The 23,211-nt window shown below is 47.1% G+C and overlaps 1 protein-coding gene across 1 annotated transcript in view; it reads left to right on the top strand.

Annotated features, from left to right (window-relative positions):
- The first annotated feature begins 5,603 nt into the window (after positions 1 to 5,603).
- Positions 5,604 to 23,211, top strand: part of MYOZ2 (myozenin 2) — a 257,211-nt gene continuing 239,603 nt past the window's right edge. The window contains exons 1-2 of the mRNA XM_069630686.1: positions 5,604 to 5,735; positions 10,506 to 10,609. Of these exons, the coding sequence (XP_069486787.1) occupies positions 10,534 to 10,609 (76 nt within the window). The 5' untranslated portion in view covers positions 5,604 to 5,735; positions 10,506 to 10,533. The remainder of the gene's footprint in view (positions 5,736 to 10,505; positions 10,610 to 23,211) is intronic.

Raw genomic sequence — 23,211 nt, 5'->3', positions numbered from 1 at the left:
GTAGGGAGATCTTATGATGTGGTTTAGGAATTTGAAAGTAAAATGAAACCAGATAGTGATCTGACCATAATACATGTTCAATGGACAAGATTCCCAGGTCATCTGCCTTAGCAAACAGTAAATCTAGTACGTTGCCCAATCTATGAGTGGCTTCTACTATGATATGATGAAGACCCATATCCAACATGCCATCAAAAAAGTGGCTAACAATTAGAGGTCTCGGGGAGTTAAATTTGACATTAAAATCACATAAGATCACCAGGCGGGCATATTTCACTTGCAGCTCTGCTACAAGATTGGCAAATGGGTCAAGAAACCTGGTAGCAGACCCAGGGGGTCTGTAACAGACCAGAAAATGGCAGGAACACGAGGCTGATACCACAAATCGTACCAGCAGCACCTCCATGGGAACTAGGTGAACTAGTTCAATTTTTGAGATCTTTTGGTTAGCTTTAAAGATTATTACCACCCCTGCGCCAGGATGCTTTGACTGATGATCAAGATGAAGTATCCTATACTCAGGCGGAAGAGCATGTACCAGTGTGGGAGCTGAAGATTCTGACAGCCAGGTTTCCGTTAAGAATAGGAAGTCTGGGGAGCGGTTACTCATCAAGGTATTAATTGAGAGGGTGTGCATCTGCAAAGATCTTGTGTTCAGCAGCATGGCATTCAAACCACACTCATCAACATCCACATGCTTAGTGCTAACAATAGGCCCATCCCACCCCTCAGGAAACACAGTATTAGCTGGTGCTAGGTCCAAGGTAGTTCTACGGAGAAGTAAATGCTGCAGTCCTTGCCTGTCTGTAGCCCGCAGAGGTACAGCCGGGCTTGACTTTAGCAAGATTTTCCCTCTCCCGCTGTGCCCGACCGATGCACGGTTGGGTAATCATTCCAATTAAAGGGCACATGGTATTACCTTAGCCAATCTGCTGTCTTTGCTTATAGAGTAGGAAGGCAGATTCAGGAAGTCGGTGCATGCAAGGAATAAAAGAAAGCTGCAGCATCACCCGAGCCGAGCCTCGGAGTACCCTGAGGCCAGGCACCCTCGGCCAGCAATTCTGGCTACAAGGAAATAAAATAAATTAAAATAAAAGATTCAAATAAATAATTTAAATTTACGTGCATGCAGGTAATGGAACGCCCAGTCATGCGCCAAGCAGCGGGTAGCCCCGTTGCCTAAACGAACACCAAGGATGTTATCTAATTAAATAAAACGCTCTGAGTGGGCGGAACTCTCTTCCTCCCTCCTGGTCTTGACCACTCAACTCCTCCTTCTTGGAAACTTTAACATCCACCTGGATGCTTCCTATCCTTCCTCTGAACTCTTTCACGACCTCTGAAACTCTCTATCCTCCCCTCTGGCCTGATTCACTCTACTGGGCACACTCTGGATGTTCTGATCTCTACAGACCTTCACCTTTCTATCCGTCTCACCACTCCTCTCTCCTGGAGCGATCACTTTCTCCTTTCCTCCCAGCTCACTCTCTCCACCCCTCAGGCCAAGCCAACTCCAGCACTGCCACCTACCTTCTCTGTTATCGACCCATGAAGCGTGTGTCAGTTGAGGCTTTCGCCACCCCTTTCTCCCCCTCTCTCCCCCTTTGGCTGACTCACACCCTGACACAGCTCTCTCCATGCTCTACTCTGCTATATCCGATGCTCTAGATGTTCTTGACGGTGTCCTGAGGACCCGCTTGAAGCCCAAAGCCAAGTGCAACTCCTGGTATGACTTAGACCTCATCACCCTTAAATGCAAGTGCAGGGTGGCTGAGAGTACATCCTCTGACAAACTGGCCTGCTGCCTGCTCCAAAGGCAATATCAGCTCTCTGTCTGCACCAAGAAGAGAGCCCTCATCAAAGCCCGCATCTATGCGGCATCTAACAGCTCGGACAAACTCTTTAAAATCTGCAAGGAGCTGGCCAATCCTGCTGCAGTCTCTACCTCTCCTGTCCCCTCCCAGTCCCTCTGCACGACCCTGGCTTCTTATTTCATCTCTAAAACTCAGGACATCCTATCCTCTCTCTCTTCCTCTCCCCCTCCTCCCTCTACTCCCTGCTCTTCATCTGGCCCATCTTCGCCCACCTCTCCTCCCTCCTTCTCTGCCTTTCCCCTGTTCTCCCCAGATGAAGTTTCTAGACAAGTCTGATCTATACAAGTCTTGTCAAAACAGGTTCCTCCAAAACCATCAAAGACCACATTGACACCCTGGCCCCTGCACTGGTTGACTTCTGCAACCACTCCTTCACCACTGGAGTCTTCCCTTCCCCCCGAAGCACTCCCTTGTGAACCCTCTTCTTAAGAAACCCTCTGCCGACCCGTCCTGCCCGGCTAACTTTTCTGGGCAAACTCCTGGAAAAGCTGGCCATCTCCCAGCTTAATCGTCACACTGAATCTGTTGGTTGTCTCCATGACCATCAGTCTGGCTTCAGAGCTGCCAGGACGGAAACTGCTCTCCTGAACATCTGTGAAGACCTGCTCTCCAACCTCGATTCCAAAACCCTCTGTGTCCTCATCTTACTTGATCTCTCTTCTGACTTTGAAACGGTCAGCCATGCCATCCTGTTCAACCGTCTCTGTGATAACCTGGGTATTACTGATCAGGCCCTGGCTTGGCTGACCTTTTTCCTCTCCTCGACCCTACCAGTTCCAACTTGAGTCCTTCCTCCCCTCTATCTCTGTCTCTACCTGTGGTGTTCCCCAGTGGTCGTAGAGTACGAAAAGAAGTAGTGGAACTATGTTCCCTGCTGCCTGCACCACTCCCCATAAACCCCATCACCATGACCCCTCCCACACACAGTAGAAACCCCTAAACAAGTGCACCTTCTGTTTAAGGGAACGCTCAGTGTAGTGCCCTGAAAGTGCAAGTTTCAACTTCTTCCTACACTTTTATTTTAAAACGAAACAAAATAAAAGTATAGGAACAGTAAAATCTGATTTAAAAAAGTAGAGTAGCACCGCTCCTGACCGCTCCCGCTCACTTTGACCACTGGTGTTCCCCAGAGGTCCAACCTGTCTCCCTGGCTGTTCAACCAATACATGGCACTTCTTGCTCACTGCATTGCTGCTCTCTGCCCCAACTTTCAGTGCTATGCGTATGACACTGAACTCATTTTCAGTCTCCCTTCCGCCACCACTTCTCCTTCTCTCATCCTTAACTGTCTGTCTGTTATCCAGGAGTCATGCGCCACCAATGATCTCTGCCTTAATGCCAGTAATACCGGGATTCTCCTCATTGGCACACCTGCCCCCTCCTTTTCTGTCATTCTCTGGCCAGCCTCTCTTCACCCTCTTCCTACTCCCACCTGTGAGGCTAAAAACCTCGGGGTCATCTTCGACTCCACACTCTCCTTCTCTCCTCACATCTCTGATGTCTCTAAGAAGTCACACTACCAGCTGCACCTCCTCAGAGGTATGTTTCCTTTCCTTTCCTACCCCCAGAAGCATACTGTGTCTCTAGAGCTCTGGTTCTCTCTAGGCTGGACTACTGCAACATCCACTTTCGAAATCTGTCTGCTTCTACTCTCCGCCCTCTGCAACTCATCCAGAACAGGACTGAAAGACTTGTCCTTGGTCTCAAGCCCAGGGATTGTATCCCTCCAGGGCTGGAATCTCTGCACTGGCTCCCAGTAGCTGCAAGGATTAAGTTCAAAACCCGCTGCATTGTCCACAAGGCCTTCTGGGGCCTGGGGCCTCAATACCTTCAACTCTCTCTTCCTAAATAGCTTCCTTCTCGAGCTCTTTGCTCGTCCGCCTCCAACTCCCTCAGGGTGAGTTGCTTCTCCAAGCAACGAGTTGGTGGTAGATCTCTTTCTTTGGCTGGGGCCTCCCTCTGGAACAGCCTCCCTGCCTCTCTGAAATTTGAGGAGAACCACCTCCGGTCCCAGAAGCACCTCAAGACCTTCCACTTTGCTTCTGCTTTCACTCCTTCTCTCCCCTGCTGATCGCCTGGTTGAAACGGAAACTGCATTGGTTACCTGGATACCCTCTGATCTCGGGCCCAGGTCCCCTTCCCACGAATTGCACTTCTGCACTGCCCCTCAGCAACCCTTGCACTCGGGGGCTGTTTCTGTATCCCTACAGCCCCCTACCAGCACTTGACACCTGATGTCTGCACTAACCCTTGCACTTGCCACAAGCTGGCCGCACTTTTCATTTATTGTTTTATTTATTTTTAATGTTATCCTATGTACTGCACTGCCCCTCCCCCTTTCATCCAGCACTCCCCCCCTGCACTTGTGCGATCTCAATGTCACCTGGCCTAGTAAGATCGTTGTCGCTGTCTTTCCTCTGTTCCCCCTCCCTTGCCTTGTCACTCCTTGAAACACTTGTGTATAGGTGCGTTATAAATGCCATATCATATCAAATGCCATATCATATCATATCATATCAAAATAAAGAATAAAAGGCAAGGGCTAAAGCACCATACCCATACACCCTACCCATCTTGTGCTACCATATTGATTGTGAGGTCAGATAAGTGCACCAGAGATACAAAATTGCGCCAAGAGAAACGTGTGTGTACGTGTCCCCTTAACCTGCACATCAATGCAATATTGTTTGACTTATGAAGGCAACAAGGGAGACCCCCGATATCTCGCTCAAATGGGGCCATGCGCATCTTCTGCCAGGCACAGAGCATCATTCCACACAGTGGAAACATCAAAAGACAGAATATAGTTTGTTGAATCTTTTGGACGATGCACAAGCCAGCGAGCTGGCCTCCGCATAGACTGCTGTTTCCCTGGATATAAATGGGGGCAGGGAAGGTTCGGAGCAAGGACAGTTGGAGACATAGCATTTGTCCCCACCCGCGCCGTTTTTTAACTTTGGTGGGACTGGCTCTGTTTTGTTTCCCCCAATTTTAGTTATTGTTCGGGTTTGAGAAGGGTGAGGGGTGGACTATTAGAGGTGGATGGTGGTTTTGTATGACAGGCTGAGGCAGTAGAATGGGACAATATTATGTTAAGAGTTCATTTGTTGCTGATGTGGCAGGTCAGCCTGGCTGCAGGTCATAGAATAGGTTGGAAGGAGATTGGTGTTGAGGAGAGCATGGTGGAGGTAGAGGGGGTTAGGGAATTGGCGGGGACATAGCCCTTTGGGGGAGGGTTGGGGGAAGCACAATGGGGTACTAGCGTCGTAAAGGAGGGGGTGGTGCTGTTTGTACGAATGGGCTACCGCGGGGGTACAAAGAGGGGGAAGAGGTATTGATGAAAGAGTGGCGTGGCCTCTGGGAGAAGATGGCAGAAAGCGGGAATGAAGGTTGAGAGGAATTGAAGGGGAAGGGGGAGTAAGGGACAGAAGTGATGAATTTAAATGTTTTTTTTTTTTTGGCAATTGTTAAATTGATCTGTTAGTCTGTAAGGCCAGGGAGCCCGGTTAGCATGTTTTTGTGAGCTGTGGCCTATCACATTAAAGGGTCCTTTTCCACTAGAAGCGATTCTGGTATTTTTTGTGCAGTAAACCCAAAGCAACCTTTGTGGTGAAGTTCTTTTTGTCCCCTCTGTAATCCCGGCAGATAGGAACAGCCAGTGTTCGTTTCTATATTTAACAGACTGATGTCATCTGGATGCCAGCCTCTGTGGCCGGGTTGAGCCCCCCCAGTGTGTCTCCGCGCCAGGCACCGTTCAGACCCAGGCAAACGGGTGGAGAGAACCTCAGGCTGAGGCTAGACAGGCGTCTGGAGCCAGAACAAGGAACCTTTCCAAAAAGGGGGCATTTTACGGCTATCCAGGTGAGCGCATTGTTTCTTGTAGCTTCTGCGCACCCCTCCCCCACAAGGGAGCAGCCAGCTGTCACGGCAAAGCTGTGCTGACTGGGAAGATTATTGGCGTGTTTTCATGGTCCCATATTTAAACACAGGTACACATTCTACAAAAATAATGTACTTCCGAAGCATGGTGACCGCGCGCTTGAGATTGTGTTTACATTTTGCTTTGGTTGCCATGGCGGCAGGTGCGTCAGCATCTGAACATCTTTCTTTCCTCTGAGCAGAGTCAGAGTCAGAGTGTTTGACAAGAAACATGCTGCACAAATACAGAGCAAGGCAGCAGGTGCGGGCTTTTATTTCAGACAGCAACAAAAGAAATGATTGTCCAGTCATCATTTTAAGACTGCGAAGTCAAGTACACGTTGGAATATCTGTTCTTGGAGGGTCGTGTGAGCACAAAGAGCACTACCTTAGCTTCCGAGATTACCCAAGTCGCTTCTTTGAACATTAAGAAAAGAAAGTTCCCTTCTAATAGTCATTCCTTCCAGAGACTGCATCAGAACCACTTTCAAAAGGCTTCTACTGGAGCCAATTGCAGAAAATTAGGTTTTGCAGATTGGTCTGCGCGTGGCAAGTGGGGCACTGCAACTGGTTAAATGAACATGCAAATGGAATAATATTGGACACGATTAGACACAACCAGCCAGTCCCAAGATGCAACTGGTATCAACTAAATGTTTCTGAAAAGCAGTGAAGGACCGACGTGCCAGCCAGTGAGCGCAGTACACAAACCATTTACAACGGATGCGTTCGAATTCTCAAGTGAGAGATTAACGCCGGGACTGACTCACCAAAGTGTTTACGTGAGAGCAAATTTGCACCCACAAAAAAAAGTGTAATAAGTGTGTGCGCAAACTGGGACCGATTCACAGAAGGATTTCAGGCAGGAAATGGAAGTGTATGTAGATCCTTGAGTTTCATGTGTTTAGACACACACACACAGACACACATATCTTGTACGACTGAATGGGCGGGAAGAGGTTGCACATCTACTTCCCACACTTTCCATATGCAAAGTGGGAGTGGCTGAATAGCTAGCCACAGATCGGTAATGCAAATAAAGGACACCCCCACAAATACAGGAAAATGCCTGCAAAGGCCCCGCCCATTTACAGCCTTGGTGGCCGCAGCTATTAGCAGCGGCGCCTACATCGAACGTAAGCCCTGTTGAATGCCTTAGGGTCCATCCAATAAGAAAGTGCTGTCAAGAATGGCACGGGTGAAGCACAGCCACAGACCCTCCAGGATATTGCACAAAGTTTTATTTATTGCAGCATTTTTGCAGCACATTTTTTATTGACTGGAGGGTGTAAGATTGGCACATTGCAGGAATGAGGCAGTGTTCAAGGCTACAAGAGGGCCAGGGTGTCATTATTTTTACCTTATATATCAATTTAAAAGGAAGAGTCCCAGATATCTCTGGCTTGGCAGAACAGAGTTTGTTTTGGCTATGTTTTTGGTTTAATGTGCATGCCTATTTAATATTATTGACAATAGTGATCATTATCATTTGTAATGCAGGAAATATTCCTCTTCAACGTTCTCCAAACACCCAGACACCTCTCTCACCAACACACCTCACACGTCTCACCAATTCCCATCACAACTTGCGTTCCCGAACCTCTCACTCTTGTCATACACATACTCATGTGCTCTGTCACACTGCCATGTCACAATTTGCACTGCCCAGTCCAAGCCACACGCCAAATCATACTTCCAGCTCACACCTTACGCTTCCCAAATTCCTCCTGCAGTATGCAGTGCTTCATTCTTTCATGCTACTTCTGCAACTTGCATTCTGTCTCCCTTTCTATCACACTCTTCCCTCATCCTTTCTCCCAATCTGCAGCTCACTGCCTCTTTCCGGCCAGCCGCTCCCTCTCTGCTTTTTTGGCCCACTGCTCCCTCTGAGCCCATGTTCGCCTCTAGTTTCTGTACCTTCGCTCCCTCTCTGATTTCTGGCCCGCTGCTCCCTCTCTGATGTCTGGCCCACCGCCCCATTGCTTCCTCTCTGCTCTCTTGTCCACTGCTTCCCCCTCTGCTTTCTTGCCTACCACTGCACATCTCAGCCATCACCTCCGCCCCTTCTCTCTCATGTCCCTCTCATATTGTGACCATTTTAACAAAAAGTTAAAATTCAGATCTGGGTCCAGAACTTCAAAAAATTGGGCATCTAAAAAAAGAGCAGAATATATGCTATTTTTCGATAACTCATTTTTTGGAAATGAGCAGGTCACCTTATTCTCAAAGGTAACCTGCACATTTCCACAGGGCTGAGCTGTGGCAAAAATGATATGTTGCCCGCTGGCCAGCCACCTTGTATACGTTTGTGTCAAAAGCGCTCTCCCGACAACGTCTTACAGGCTCCCAGCTCATTTCTCTGTGACAGCCCTTTAAGGGGCCTCCCCCTGTAAAATGCGACCCACAAATGCATTTCTATCCTATTTGAGGAAAAGAAATGTAAGTGAGATAACAGCGGTTCATAGCTCTGCTGTCACAAAAAATAAAAAAATATGACTGCATCAGGAAGACCCTATCATGCGGTGGCACCCACTGTGTGCCTACTGAAAGTAGGCGTTTAGAGTTCCCGTCAATTTCTGCACATTTAAAAGCGTATCTTGTTTGTACATTTGGGATGCACTTTTAAATGTGCAGATAAAGACCCTGATTCGAGCAAAGGGGTGAAAAAGGCCATCTGAATGGCCCATCTTATATGCGCCCATTCAGATGCCATAGTGGATTGGGCTGCTCTTTTTTTATGGTCGTTTTTGCAAAAAAGTCAGTTTTTGCTGGTGTTTTTTTAAAAAACTGCTGTTTTGTGCCTTTTTTTAAAAAACAGCCGCTTTCGCTGAATTTTGCGGGATCCCAAAATCGCTAAAAGCTGGAGGGTCTCCCTAGCTAAGTCAACCGCATTCAGGGGTGCAAGACCGCTGTGAGGCCATGTGATTTTGAGGGGTTGAGGGAGCTTGGAACTCTTTCCAGACCCGGATGAGTGGTAGGGAAGTTAAGCAGAAGTGTCAAGAAAATAAACACGTGACAAGTATCTAAAGAATGTCAAAAGTGAAAGTTGAAAGAAAAATGTGGTGCTTAAGTGACGTAAAGTACAGAGAGGGATGTTTAGGGAGCTTTAGATGGGGCAGACCACTTGCGAGGAATACAAATAAATTCCTTGGTAGTGGTGCAGCTAGTGCGCCAGCTCAGCATACAACCATGAAGCTGCGTCGTTCAAGCCACAGATCAGAGTCGGCCTTAGGGCAAGGCGGGCCGGGTGACCGCCCAGGGCGCCATGCCCCCCAGGGCACCATTAGCCCCCTGTCACACCCTTGAAAGACTCCCCCGAGCTGGCACGGTGGGAAAAGGCACAGCAGGTGCCCTTTTGTTGTTAAATGCAAAGCATCAGCACCCTATTCACATGATAACCTCCCCGCTCCGATGCAGGAGTGAGGCGGTTTTCATTGGAATAGGGCGCTCATGCATTAGCATGAGCGCCCTATTCCAGTGATAAACCCTTGCGAGGTGCTGGAGCAGGGAGGTACAAATAAAATGTGGTGCTCCTGCTCCCCCTTCCCCTGTTGACCAGGGGTGCGCAGGGAGGTGGGGTGCCAATTCGCCAGCAGCGCTGCTGCCACATTCCTCACTATCCGCACAAGATCATTAGCGGATCACCATTCACGCGTGCAAACTGTGGTGGCCATTTTTTGCCACTGACCCACAGAAACACGCGTGAATCTCTAGCCCACGGGCTGCACATCTTTATCATCAAACTAAAATAAGGCACCGTTTGCAGGGTGACCAGATTTTCTAAACCAAAATCCGAGATCATTTAGCAGAGTTAAACAAATAGAAAAGATATAAAAGGCGAAAGCCACAAAACATGACAGATCGCAACAGAGGATGTCAGAGATGTATGAGGAATGTGCAGCTTCTTTCGGTGGCATTTTTGGGATATTGCAGTTATTGCAGGAGCATTGTGAATAGTTTAATCCTTTTCAGGGGCGCCCTGGGGTCTTTTTAGGGTACTGGAGTGCACGAATGATGAATCCCAATGAGTACCCTACTGGGGTCCTTGGTGCACATGTATCTCGCATCCATCATTTGATTTCTTACGATCCCTTCCTCTCTGCATCCAGGTTTCCAATGTTCTATGTTTCCCCATTGCATACCCCTCCTCCCCCTGCCTTACATCTCCCTTTTGCTTTCTTTTATTTTGCCTTTACGCCTTCTGTCTTTCTGGGAGAAACCAGAGCTACTTATGTTACACTGCCTCGCTCACACATTGCCTCCCCTGCAGCTGGAACCTGACCATTTATCAGAGAAATGCTTTAATAAGGGTCCAGCTCCTAAATCTTTCCTTAACCCTGGACACTTGACTGTTTTGGAGAAGCTTGTTGGGACAGAAGGACATGGTGTAAAACCGGGCCTGTCCCCCACTACTCGATATCCGCAGGCCCACTTAGGGGTCAGCCCACAGTTTGAACACCATTACCCTAACTGGTTCTCCATTTCTAGGATGATTTCTCCTCACAAATAAGAACGCCAAGCCACTTGGCGGAAAAAATAAATAAATTACATTTGCAAAAACAAATATGTTGGATAAGTTGAAATGTTGTGCAATAAATTGCACGAGCACATTTTCAGACCAGAAAACGAACACACTTTCTGAATGGCAAGCTGCACTTGTTTTGAGCAACCGCTCAGTGTGAGTTATCTTCCTTGTTTTGTTTCCCAATGCAGCGGAGGAAAAGGCCGGGACACCAACACAATGTTATCACACAGCAGCCTGATGAAGGAAAGGAAGCAGCAAGCCTCGGCCCTAGCGAAGGAAGTCCAGGGATCTGGTACAGAGCAGCAAGCCTGCTACCTCAGCCCGGTGTTCTCCTACCCGCCCTCCCTAACATGACCTAATCGATCCTTTTAGTCCACCGCCGTCATTGTCTCCTGCGCAGGGTGGCTGACCCCTAAATAATCTTCCGGAGTGCCTCACCGACCGTATATACAAGGTTCCTAACGCTTTTGTGGTTCTCTCGATTCATTTGAAGGCTATTTTCAGATGAACAACTGCGTGAAGGAATGGCGCTCGCAACAGCTGGTGCGCATTCTGCATGGCTAGACTTACACGAATGCATTCGGGGACAAGCGGTGGGCGTGAAAACATTTTTTGAAAGACAATACATTCAAAACTTTTCTAACAAATCTGCGGCTGTGTTTTTCTTACCGACTTTCGATGCTAAAGCAGGCACTGTTTTCCCACTTACAGCATGCTGTTCAGCGCCATGTTTTTTTCTAATTCCTCTGTCCTATTTTTGTTTCTTTCTCTTTGTTGCAACACTAGAATTCATCACGGCTCACTATTGTCTTGATAGGCTTATATTATAGATCTGAGCCTTCACTTAAATACTGCAACTTTATGAAATGCACTGCAAGTTTATAATTAGTTGTCTGAAATCATGTGTTTGTATTATTCCCGTACAATGACACATTTTGTAAATGTATCACTATTTTATGTTGAGTGCCACACGCCATCCGGGGTGCTCTAGAATAGATGTGAAAACGACTCCATTTAGCTTTTCCTTGATTCATTGGCCATTTCCTAATTTCGGGAATCCCACCTTTACAGACTCTTATATCATAGTACAGCCAACTACTGAGGGCTGTCATGTTATGTTATCCAATATTGATACTGTGCCCATTACCACCCTAGAGGTCTTAGAGAGCCTGGCCTTGTCCAAAAGGTGGTGGTATATTGTTACCCTGCCAGGGTGTCTCCAGGCAATAGTATGTGGGAAGGAAGGGGAGGTTTGGGGAGGAGGTGCAGGGGTGGGCTGGCTTAGAGAGAACTATGGAGATGTGGGCTTCTTTTATGTGGTAACCTATTTCATTTCCACATTTTCTCATAGGAAAAGGGTTGAGCTTGATGATATGGGTCCACTTTGAAATATATTTCCAGGGCCTCTTTTGGTTCCCAGTCGGTCCCTGAGGAGGTGATAGGAAAGAGAAATCTGACTGGTTTTTATTATTATTATTATTATTATTATTATTGTTATTATTATTATTATTATTGTTATTATTATACTTATTCAGCGCAGACCTGGCTTCGAGCAGCAACGGAGCACTTTACAGAGGAATACAACAATACAGATACATATCGCAGCACTTTTCAGAACTAACAACAGTACAGATATACAGCGGGGGTGGGATACAGAGGGGCACAGAGGAGGGGTACAGCTGTCCCCCAGGTGCCAGGGAGGAGAGGGGCGGGTGTCTAGCGAGTCAGGTGGTGCAAGGGGCGCTGTGATGACCTAGGTGTTGAGGCAGAGATATTCCTTGAAGATGTGGGTCTTGAGTTATTTTCTGAATTGTAGGAGCGTGGGGACTGGTCTGATACAGACAGGTTGGAGGTTCCATCAGGGTCGGACTGGGACAAGAAATCCCGGACACCCAAGAAAAAGTGTCCCACCACTCGCCTCAAAAAAGTGACCCACCCCTCGCCTCACGACCCTTGACCTCTGATGACATCACCAGAAGTGATGTCATTTGACCCCACCCGAAAGCGACATCCCGAGAAGCAATGGAACACAACCTTTCACCCCTTAACAAAACAGGAAGTGCCATCAAATAGCATTGTTCCTAAGTATACTACGAAAAATATGGTTTTGATGTCACTAATGTGATATATATTTCATACAAGAATGGATCACCATATGTATCATTAATATCTGCGTGTATAGATCCATATTGTCAAATTACTGTGAATGCAAGCAGATGTCCAAGGCCAAATGATAATATGTTATTGTATAGCACTTACGTTTAAGCTCTTTTTTATAGAACAAATATGCACACAATATCACCCAACCTGTGTTGGGACTCATTTATCGCCCTCAGAAGGATGAAAGGCTGAGATGGCCTTGCTGGAATTCAAACCTACAGATCACACACACATCACAGCAGCGAGTGCTCAACCCACTGAGCCATTTTATTGGCTATAGTAAAATGAACAATTATTCTGTAGTGGATACCATTGAACTGGGAACTGAGATTTAACAGCAGACCAGATAAGTTCATCTACAGGTCTGGTGCAAAGTTTGCTGCATGCTGCAGCATCATGTGAATGATGCGTGCATCATAATTTATGATGCACACACCATGCATGCAAATCAATAATCAAAGCAAGATAACATGTGTTACCATGTTTTGATGAATTATGCCGTTGCCATTTTTTCCCACATTTTATTTTTCAACCGGTCCAGCGTGGTCTGAAACCGGCCCCCAGGGACTACACATGATTTCGGCCCAGCCATGGGCTGAGTGGCAGATGGGCCAATCCAACCCTGGGTTCCATAGTCTTGGGGCGTAGACAGAGAAGGCTTGTTTGTTATATTCCCACAGACGGGGTAATGTGGTTGTGACACATAATGAGAACATGTCAGTCGCTGGGGCGGATGTTTGCAATTCAAAGAGTTGGAAACAGTGGAGGAGGAACACTGGAATGGTAGGGTAGTGGCTGCCTATCAGTCGTTAGGAGGCCTGCCATATTGTTTTCTTACCGAGAAGAGCTCCCAACAGTACAATATGCTAAAAGAAGTAGGCTGTCCCTGCATGCTTAGCCATAGAGCTGCATCCTACTGCGCCAAGTGATATCTGCCAGACATTATCAGATGCAGTTAGTCCTCAACTCTGGGCAGATGGCTCAGGCAGCATAAACAAAGTCTTCTTTTTCTCCCTTCCATCCAAGGAGTGTCTTGGAGAATGCAGCCGGAAGAGGAAGGAATCACAAGCTTCTTCGAGCAAGCCCAAGGGTGTAGGGCGCTGATCCGTCAATGGTTAGGGAAGCTCCCTCGACCTGCTGAGCGATATGCGATTGCATCAAGTGGATAGAATCAAGGTTGTGGGCATAGGGGGTCAGCCGAATCGGACTAGAAACGCTGGATAGAAAAGCTTGCAGGAAGGCTTCTAAAACTCCTGCAATTCCACTTTGCGGCCTATGATTCTTACCATTACATCGCTTCATAGCTTGTCTGTGCTACAATGGGCGTTTTGGGCATCATCAGTTTGACCTCCCAGTAGAACTGATCAGCAACTCCCAGTGGGCCAGAAGCATTGGCTCAGGCTTTCCCATGCATTACCTTTTGGTTTTCCCACAGGTATAAGGGTGCATGGGTAGGAAGGTACATATGAAGGAGAGGTGGAGGCTTGAGCTCGAGTGGCCTGGGTACACTTTAAGATGTACATGGGCAGAAAAATAGACCATCGGAAGCCATTTTATTATTTCTCCTGGACCAGAGTCATGAGGTGATTATTTATCGCAGCATTGGCTATGCGGGGCAGAGTGGCACTCGGAGCATTGGTGTCCAGGTAGGCCAGGGTGGGGTACTAGTCTTCATTTCAGCATACTTTAACCGGATCCCCCAGAGAACCCCCCCTAGCGTCTCTACAAAAAACCTCTATTGCTTTTTGTGACAACATTAACCTCCTTTGCAAAAATTGCATGCTTCTGAGTTGCAGTTTGCATGTAGCCTAGGACTAGTTTGGGGTGTCCTGCTGTATTTGATTATTCAAGATATCAATGTCTTCTTAAACTATGCGTGCACACACACACACACAAATGCACATGCACACACACGGCATCTGTATTGTATAATGTGCTAATTTATTCTAAGCATGTCCTTGATATTCCATCTTGGAGATATTCTGAATATTATTCCATTGTCTGATGTGGGCCATTTTGCCTATGAAGTGTTTCTTATAGTAATTAGAATCCACTTGGACTGAGTGAGTGAGTGACTGGGCGAGTGAGTAGCATTCAATTAGCTGTTCCCAGGTGGGTGTCTGAGGACCATTCTTTCCCCTATTGCCGGCAATACACATATCCAGGTTTTTCATTGCTGCCTGAAGACAGTCAGAGTTAGAACTTGATTGGACTGTGGGAGGGAGTTCCACATTGTGTGCGCTTGACACTAGAAACCTCTCCCACCGTTGTGTGCTGCTTAATTTTGGAACCACGCATCAGCTCCTTGTTGCATGTGACTTAGAGCTGTGGCTGGTTTGTTGAATGGAGCCATTGTTGAAGCTGGTCCACACTTGTTGGAGCAAAATCCGTAGTTCTTTTGGCTGCGGCTTGGGCAATAAGGCAGGAGGCAAACAAGAGACTTGCTGAGTATCCCGTTGAAATAGAAGCACAACATTTTAATGATTTGACACATACATAGGCCAATTGTACCTTTTTGTATAGGATTATTGTATAACATTATTTGTAAATTTGCTGATTTATAATAATAAAAAAAGAATGTGTTAAAAGTATAAAATAAAGTATGGCACAATAAATAAATAAAGAAATAAAAAGAATGGAACCAATCCTGCCAGAAACGGTAGTTCTAGATCGTGCCGACTTGAAAAACAGGTGCGCTAGTTCAATCAATGGCACAACCAAAGGGAACAGAGGGCATGCAGCCCCTTTGGGCCCATCCTAATAATTCCGGTGTGCTGCTTGGTTAGCCCGCTGCTTTTCCTATACATCAAAACAATGGTGTAGGTACTGGAAGCTGAGAGCTGCAGTGGCTGCATACAGACACCACAACTTACTAATTTACAGTGCTCTATCAACTATTATTGGAGGCAAGGACAGGGGCCGGGGAAGGGTATGGGTGGAAGTATCATTCCTTGCAGGTAATGAACAAAGCAGCAAATTTCAAAGACCATGTCAGACGTTTCGGCAGTACACTGAAGGAAATGTGTTGCGTGTTTGCTAAAGGATAGCAAATTCTAGTACCCATCTAGGCAACAGCACCTTCTTTTTCCTTCTATGCTCAACTGCTGAGGGCTTTTCATTATAACCATATGTTCTGTGTGGGCAGTCTGTAGTCTCTCTCTGCACCGTATTTAACTAATCACAAAGAATTACAGAAGAGGGATCTATAGTTACAGAAAAAGGCACTCAGTTGTATCTCTGATGAATTGATGCAATTAACTTAAAAGGCATATATGTGTGATTTTCTTCAACAGGGCTGCATAATAAACCTCAGTAAGGCTCTTGTTTAATTGTAGCTAGGCTGTGGTGTGGAGGGTGGGCAAAACTATACATTTTATTATGTGCCCTGTCATGTACTCCCCATGTCAGGGGTACAAGCAAGGCTCTAATCAGATTGTGTTCCCTACTTGGAATCAAATGATTTTTCAGGGAGTAAAAAAGTAATTAGCTTTTCCAATAGGGATACTTTCTGCTTATTATAAGATGTTCTTTCCCCATAAAATTCCTTTTGAGATTGGGCATTAATATTATTAGACTTCCTTCCTTCCTATGTCACTGCTCTACTCGTCACTAATTCGAAAAAATATCAGTGGAGCTTTGTGGGTTGAAGCAATGATATGTTAATTGTTTCTCGTTTTTGTTAGGCACATTTTCCTTTTTTAGGGAGTAAAAATGCATGGTGCATATGTTGCTTAGCTCTAAGGCTGGTGTTATTACTACCCACAGGAGAACGTAATGTGGGTAGTAAGCAGAAGCACCAGAATTTTGGATTATCATATTCTAAGGTACAGTTATTCTGATGCAATTATCATCCTTACACAAATTATTAGAAGCATGTTCTCCTGGCCCTTGAATTACTTCATTAAAATGGTACTTGAACTCCTTTCAGCATGTTTTTGACACATTGCTTTTAATTGCCATCAATCCATCTGCAAATGTATTCTGCCTGAGTTTATTGGAAGCCACATCCGTTATGACAAGATATATTTGTCTTTTGTAATACAAGTGATTTTCCAGTGGCATAAAACATACATGGCCTCATTACGACTTGGGGCGGTATCCCATGTAAAGTCACCAGAATACTGCCCAAACGTATTACTGTTACCGCCACTTGGTCCGAAGGATTTTCCGCCGGATTACAACTGGTGTTGGCGGTGTAATTCCCCATTCATGTTGAGTCCATATTGAGTCCATTGGACTCAATGTGGCTTTTTTAGTGGAATTATCCCAGTAAACCAGTAAAAATTCCGACGATTTTGGCGTTGAATTGAAGGATTTACCTCCAGGATTTTCCTGTAGGCAAATCCTACACTCCAGGCCCGAAACTGTAATTTGGCGTAGTGGTAAAGTTGGGGTCAATGGAGTTACCAGCAACTTTACCACGTACCGCAAAACTCGTAATGAGGCCGTCATTTTTCTCTGCGCAGAGGTACGTTTGCAAGGTACTGTGGCAGATATTGAAGTCTTCAAATGGTTGATGATTTTTCTGTATAATCACATATGACATATTTTATGTGTTTGGAAAAAGTGTTGTAAGATTTTAAAAGAATTGCAGTGGCTGGGAAGAGGAAATTCCTTTCCAAACTCTATTCTACGACGGTAGCTCACAAAGTGGCTTACCTCATTAGTCAGTTGCACCATGGAAAATATTGTGCGCACAACAGCCAATAGGTTCCGCACATAGAGAAAAATAATTAGAGGGAATACTGATCTAGACTGGTTGCACCAAAATGGCAGTCGAAGCAATAACACTCATCAAGAATAGAACACACATATAAGCCTGTGTCTCTCTGGCCTCTAACAACACGGCCAAACTCTTTAAAATCTGAAAAGAACTGGTCAATCCTGTTGAGGTCTTTACATCTCCTGTTCCCTCCCAGGCCTTCTGTATGGCTCTGCCATCTCACTTCTACGCTAAAACTCAGGACATCCTGTCCTCCATCTCCTCTTCCTCTCCTTCTTCCTCTCTCGGCCCCCCTTTGGCCATCTCTACCTCTCTTCCTCCTTTCTCCTCTTTCTCTCTGACAACACCTGACTCGGTTTCTAGACAAGTCCGATCTATGAAAGTGTCATCCAAACAGGTGCTCTCCTGCTCCACCAGAACCATCAAGAACCATATTGACACCCTCGCTCCAGCCTTGACCGATTTCTGTAATCACTTTTTCCCCTCTCCCGTTAAGCACTCATTTATGCACCCACTCCTCAAGAAGCTTTCTGCCGATCCTGCCTGCCCGGCAAACTATCGCCCATTCTCCATCACCCCTTTCCTGGCAAAACTGTTGAAAAAGCTGGCCATTTCCCAGCTTACTCTCCACACAGAATCTGTTGGTTGTCTCCATGACCATCATTCTGGCTTCAGTGCCAGAGACACGGAAACTGCTGTCCTGAACACCTGTGAAGTTCTGCTCTCTAACCTTGATCCCAGCATTCCTTCTGTCCTCATCCTCCTTGATCTTTCCTGTGCTTTCGACACGGTCAACCATGCCAACCTGATCAATCATGATCAATCGACTCCATGAGAACCTGGGCATCACGGATCAGGCCCTTGTGTGGCTGACCTCCTTCCTCTTGGACTGCCCCTCCCAGGTCCAACTTGGTCCCTTTCTCCCCGCTCCATCCTCTCACTCTGGTTTTTCAACCTCTATGTGGCCCCTTTGACCCACCTGATCTCTACATTCTCCTCTAACTTTCGGTGTTATGCGGATGACACTCTGCTTTCCTTCATGCTCCCCTCAGACTCCTCTCATCTCTCGCTCATTCCCGATTCAGGATTGGTGTGCCTCCAACTATCTCAGCCTTAATGTCAGTAAGGTGGAGATCCTTCTCATTTGGACTCCTGCCCCTGCTTTCCCTCTCTCACTCTGGCTGCCCGCCTTGGGCCCCTTCCTTCGCCTTCCTGTGAGGTAAACAACACTGGTGTCATCTTTGACTCCACTCTCTTTCTCTCCTCACATTTCAGACATTGCCAAGAAGTCCCACTACCAGCTGCTCCTCCTCAAAGGGACTCTTCCCTTTCTCACTTTCCCCCAGAAGCTCATTGTCTGCAGAGCCCTGGTTCTCTCTAGGCTGGACTACTGCAACAGCCTCTTTCTCAATCTGCCTTTCTCTACTATCCAGCCCCTGCAACTAATCAATAAAAGGACTGCAAGACTTATCCTTGGCCTCAAGCACAGGGATTGTATCTCTCCAGCCCTGAAATCTCTCCACTGGCTCCCAGTTGCTGCAAGTATCAAGTTCAAGACCCTTTGCATTGTCCACAAGGCTTTCTGGGCCCGGGGCCCGCACTACATCCAATGCTCTCTTCCAAAATATCTTCCTTCTCAAGCCCTTCACTCAGCTACCTACAACTCTCTAAGGGTTAGACGCTTCTCCAGGAAGAGAGTGGGGGGTAGATCTCTCTCCTCTACAGGTGCCACCCTCTGTAATAGCCTCCCTGCCCCTCTCAAGCTTTAGCGGACCACCTGAAGTTCTGGAAGCAGCTCAAAACTTTCCTCTTCTCCTCTGCTCTCTCTCTCCCTCCCCTGCTGGCTACCTGACCTACCTGTCTGCTGTACCGACTGGTTGCTTGGCTACCTCAGAGTCTCACTGCGTCGAGACTCTTTCTTGATCAGTCACCCTTGCACTGCCTCTGGTCCTACCATGCACTTAGGGGCTGTAACTGTAACCCTAGAGTCCCTTGTTCTCCTTGCAGTACCCAGAGCTGTGCTGCCCTGACAGCACTTACTCAGAGCATTGCTGGCCTGTTTTTCCCCTCAGCTCTCCCTTGCACTTCCCCCGTCCCTTTCCGCTTGCGCTTCTCGTTATCGCACTTGCACGATCTGAATGACACAAGGCCTAGTAACATTGTTTGTCTTGTCCTCCCTCTATCTTCCATCCCTTGTCTTGTTGCGCCTAGAAACACTTGTGTGCAGGTGCGTTATAAATGACTTATATCATCATTTGATCACAAATGCCGAGAAAAATATACAACGCTGCAGTAAGAAACGGCTGACTGGCAGCACCCAAATGGCAGTCTAGCCAGGTAATTCACTTAGCAGGACTGCTTTATCATAAATGCCCCATTAAAGAAAAGTCATACCAAACTGAGGAATGACCAGACTGGCTGCACCAAAATGCTTCTCTAGCCACTAATACCACATACCATGCCTCCTTAGCCTGGACATGGACAGCCATTATAATTTGTCGTATAATCCTGCCCCCCCACACATCCCCTCTCCCTCCCACCCCAACCTCCAAAATCAGATCCTTGGCCCAGAATTACCTCCAGGTCCCTCTTCCTTGCCCCAGAGCTTACGGTTGAGGCTCCTTGCCTCATAGGTAAGTACTGGGATGAGGAAGAGTGGGACTAGGAGTAATGAAGATTACAGGTAGCTAAATCAAGCATTACTTCCATGTACCTCTACCTCATCCCAGTACTTGTGTATGAGGCAGAGTGCCTTATACACAAGCACTGTCTCATACACACTGGGACGAGGAAGAATAGGGCTAGGAGGATGGTAATGAAGATTACCAATAAGTAATCCAGGCAGTAAGCACAAGTATTGGTGCAACACCATTGAGTTGACTGGAATTCAGAACTCCCCCCACCCCCTGAAGTATTGGGCTATGTTGATCAGACCTGGCTGACCTTCAGAGCAGTTGCCAGACAGAAAAGGACACAGATATTAAACGGCACCTGGGTTTCTCTGTTAACAAGAACCCACCAATTACTAACATAAAGCAATTCACTGTCAGTACCTGCATTCAAATGTCAAATTATTTAGGCAATTGAAATCGTGATGCCGGTTTAATACTTGCATGCCAGGGGAGTGATTGGAAGGGTAGAGAGGGAACAGGAGACCACTCATTCTCTCAGCAGTCCATAATTGGGTGCTTTAAACCTTAAAGGAGAGAGTTAACTGCCTGTAACAATGAAGCTACACTAGAATAGTCTCATAAAAATGCATAAAGAAATTAGATGACCCAAACAAATAAGTTTGCCCCTCCCCCCCTCCCATGAAGTTGGCACCCCTCCCAACATTTGAAGGGTTAGCCCCCGAAATGTAGGTTTTGTTGCGCCCCTGAACGCAAGCACACACACCATTCACCATATACACACACACGCACACCCAGCCATCCATACATTTAAGTGTGCATTCTTTCACCATACTGGCACATCCAGGCAGCCATCCATACATTTAAGTGTGCACCCTTTCACCATACAGGCACACCCAGGCAGCTACCCATAAAGCTACGTGTGCACCCTTTCACCATACAGGCACACACACCCAGGCACCCACCCATACATTTAAGTGTGCACCCTTTCACCATACACTCACACAGGCAGCCACCTATACATTTAAGTGTGCACCCTTTCACCATACAGGCACACCCAGGCAGCCACCTGTATATTAAAGTGTGCACCCTTTCACCATACACTCGCACAGGCAGCCACCTATACATTTAAGTGTGAACCCTTTCAACATACACTCACACACGCACACATCATGGGGTTGAGGGGAGCCATAACACTTAAAAAAGAAATTGGGCCTCATTACAACTATGCCGGACTGTAAACAACGGTGCTGGTAAGCTCACTGGCACTGTTGTTTCCGGGCCGGCATATTACAGCTCTGCGGGCGTTGCCATCCTGCCCGGCAGGTCAGACCTGGATGGTCAGACCTGCCGGGCAGAACGGCACCCACCCGCATAGTTTTTTACGGAAGCACCGGCACCGTTATTAACGGTGCCGGTGCTTCTATGGTCCCCTTCCCATAGAGTCCGATAGGACTTTATGGAAATGGGGACTTACCATTTGCCAGCGCCTGACTTCCCAGACCGCCAGGGTTGTAATCCCCCGGTGTAAACGGGAAGTCGGGCGCCGGTAAATCATTACGGGTCTTGCAGCAACCTGCTGGTAGCAATGGCACGGTTGCCGCCAAACCCGTAATGAGGCCCATCGTTTCTTTTTTGAAGTCACTCTGACTTCATAAAGAAATTATTTCTGTTACAGAAATCATTTCTTTATAAATACAGAGGGAATTCAAAAAGAAAAAAAATATATTTTTTTTTTTTGCAAAAAAAAAATATATATTTTTTTTTCTACAAGTGGAGACCCCTCGCAGGACATGTGCTGGCGGGGGTCCCCTTTTACGCCAGTGTGTATGTGTGTGAGTATGTGTGTGTGTCTGCGCACACGGGTACACATGCAATTGTGTTTGGCAGGAGAGAGGACTGCATGCACTGCAACTTGAAAGATTGTTACACTGGAACCTCTGGTATATATTGTGGCACACCACAATGAAACTGCTTGACAGTGTCATATATTGAGGGCACAAAATCATGAAAACATTTATAGAGGGAATACTGGCATATATTGGGGTTGCAAGACCATCAAACAGTTTAACAGAGGAATGTTAGCATTTATCATGGGTGCAGCATGAAAGTGTGCTACAGTGGTAATGTCTGCATATACGTTGAGTGCATTGTCATGAAAGTGTTTTGGAGTGGAATGCTGTGAATCATTTAGAATGCTGACGCCCCCTGAGGAACCCTCTAGCACCAAACAGGCCCTCCCAAGTTCAAATGGGTCCTTTTCTCTCCTCCACCTCACTCTCCATCTGTGGAATCCCTCAGGGACCCATCCTGTCGCCATGACTTTTCAACATCTACCTAGCCCCTGTGGCCCACCTGATCTCCAGCTACTCCCCTCATTTCCAGTGTTATGCAGACGACACACAGCTCTCTTTTCGGCTGCCTTCCCCTACCTCCTCCTCTTCCTGCTTTATACCTGACTGCCTGACTGCTATTCAGGCATGGTGCACCGCCAATGATCTCTGCCTCAATGCCAGCAAAACAGGGATCCTTCTCATTGGGATGACTGCTCCTAGTTTACCCCTCACTCTCTGGCCAGACTCCTTGAGTCCCCTACCCTCACTTGTGAGGCAAAGAACCTTGGGATCATCTTTGACTCATCTCTCACCTTCTCTCCACACATTGTGGACCTTGCCAAGAAGTCCAATTTTCAGCTTCATCTCCTCAGCGGCATTCTGTCTTTCCTCACCTTCCCCCAGAAGCTCAATGTCTCCAGAGCCCTGGTTCTCTCTAGGCTTAACTACTGCAATAGCCTCTTTCTCAGCCTTCCACTTTCCTCCCTTCACCGCTTCAACCAACCTCACTAGGACTACAAGATTTATCTTTGGCCTCCAGCCCAAGGACCACATCTCTCCAGCCCTAAAATCTCTCCACTGGCTCCCGGTGACTGCAAGGATCAAATTCAAAATCCTTAGCATCATCCACAAGGCTGTCTGGGGCCTGGGACCTCTCTACATCCAGCTTTCTCTCCAAAAATACCTCCCAGCCAGAATTCTTTGGTCTTCTGGCTCCAACTTTCTGCAGGTCAAACGTTTCTCCAAGCAGAGAGTGCTACGTAGATCCCTCTCCTTGGCTGGCACCTCCCTCTTGAACAGCCTCCTTCCCCACCTGCTGCTGCGACTGGGGCCTGGTCCATTAAGAGTCATAGAGGGACCAGACCACCCCACCAGTCCCTGCCAGCATCCTTTACCAGCACTTACCCCCAGGCTCCCTTTCCCAGACTATCCCAACCCAGTCTTCCTGTCCGCTGCACTTTTCCTCCCCTTCCCCCTCTTTCCCCTGGCACTTGCCGCCTTCACCTGACCAGCATTCGCTTGCCCCCACACATGGGAGTACCCCACA

This window comes from Ambystoma mexicanum, chromosome 6q (assembly GCF_040938575.1).
Source record: "Ambystoma mexicanum isolate Mex_15411 chromosome 6q, UKY_AmexF1_1, whole genome shotgun sequence".
NCBI lineage: Eukaryota > Metazoa > Chordata > Amphibia > Caudata > Ambystomatidae > Ambystoma > Ambystoma mexicanum.
The sequence above is the reverse complement of the archived record's forward strand: the minus strand, read 5'-3'. Positions and strand labels throughout refer to the sequence as shown.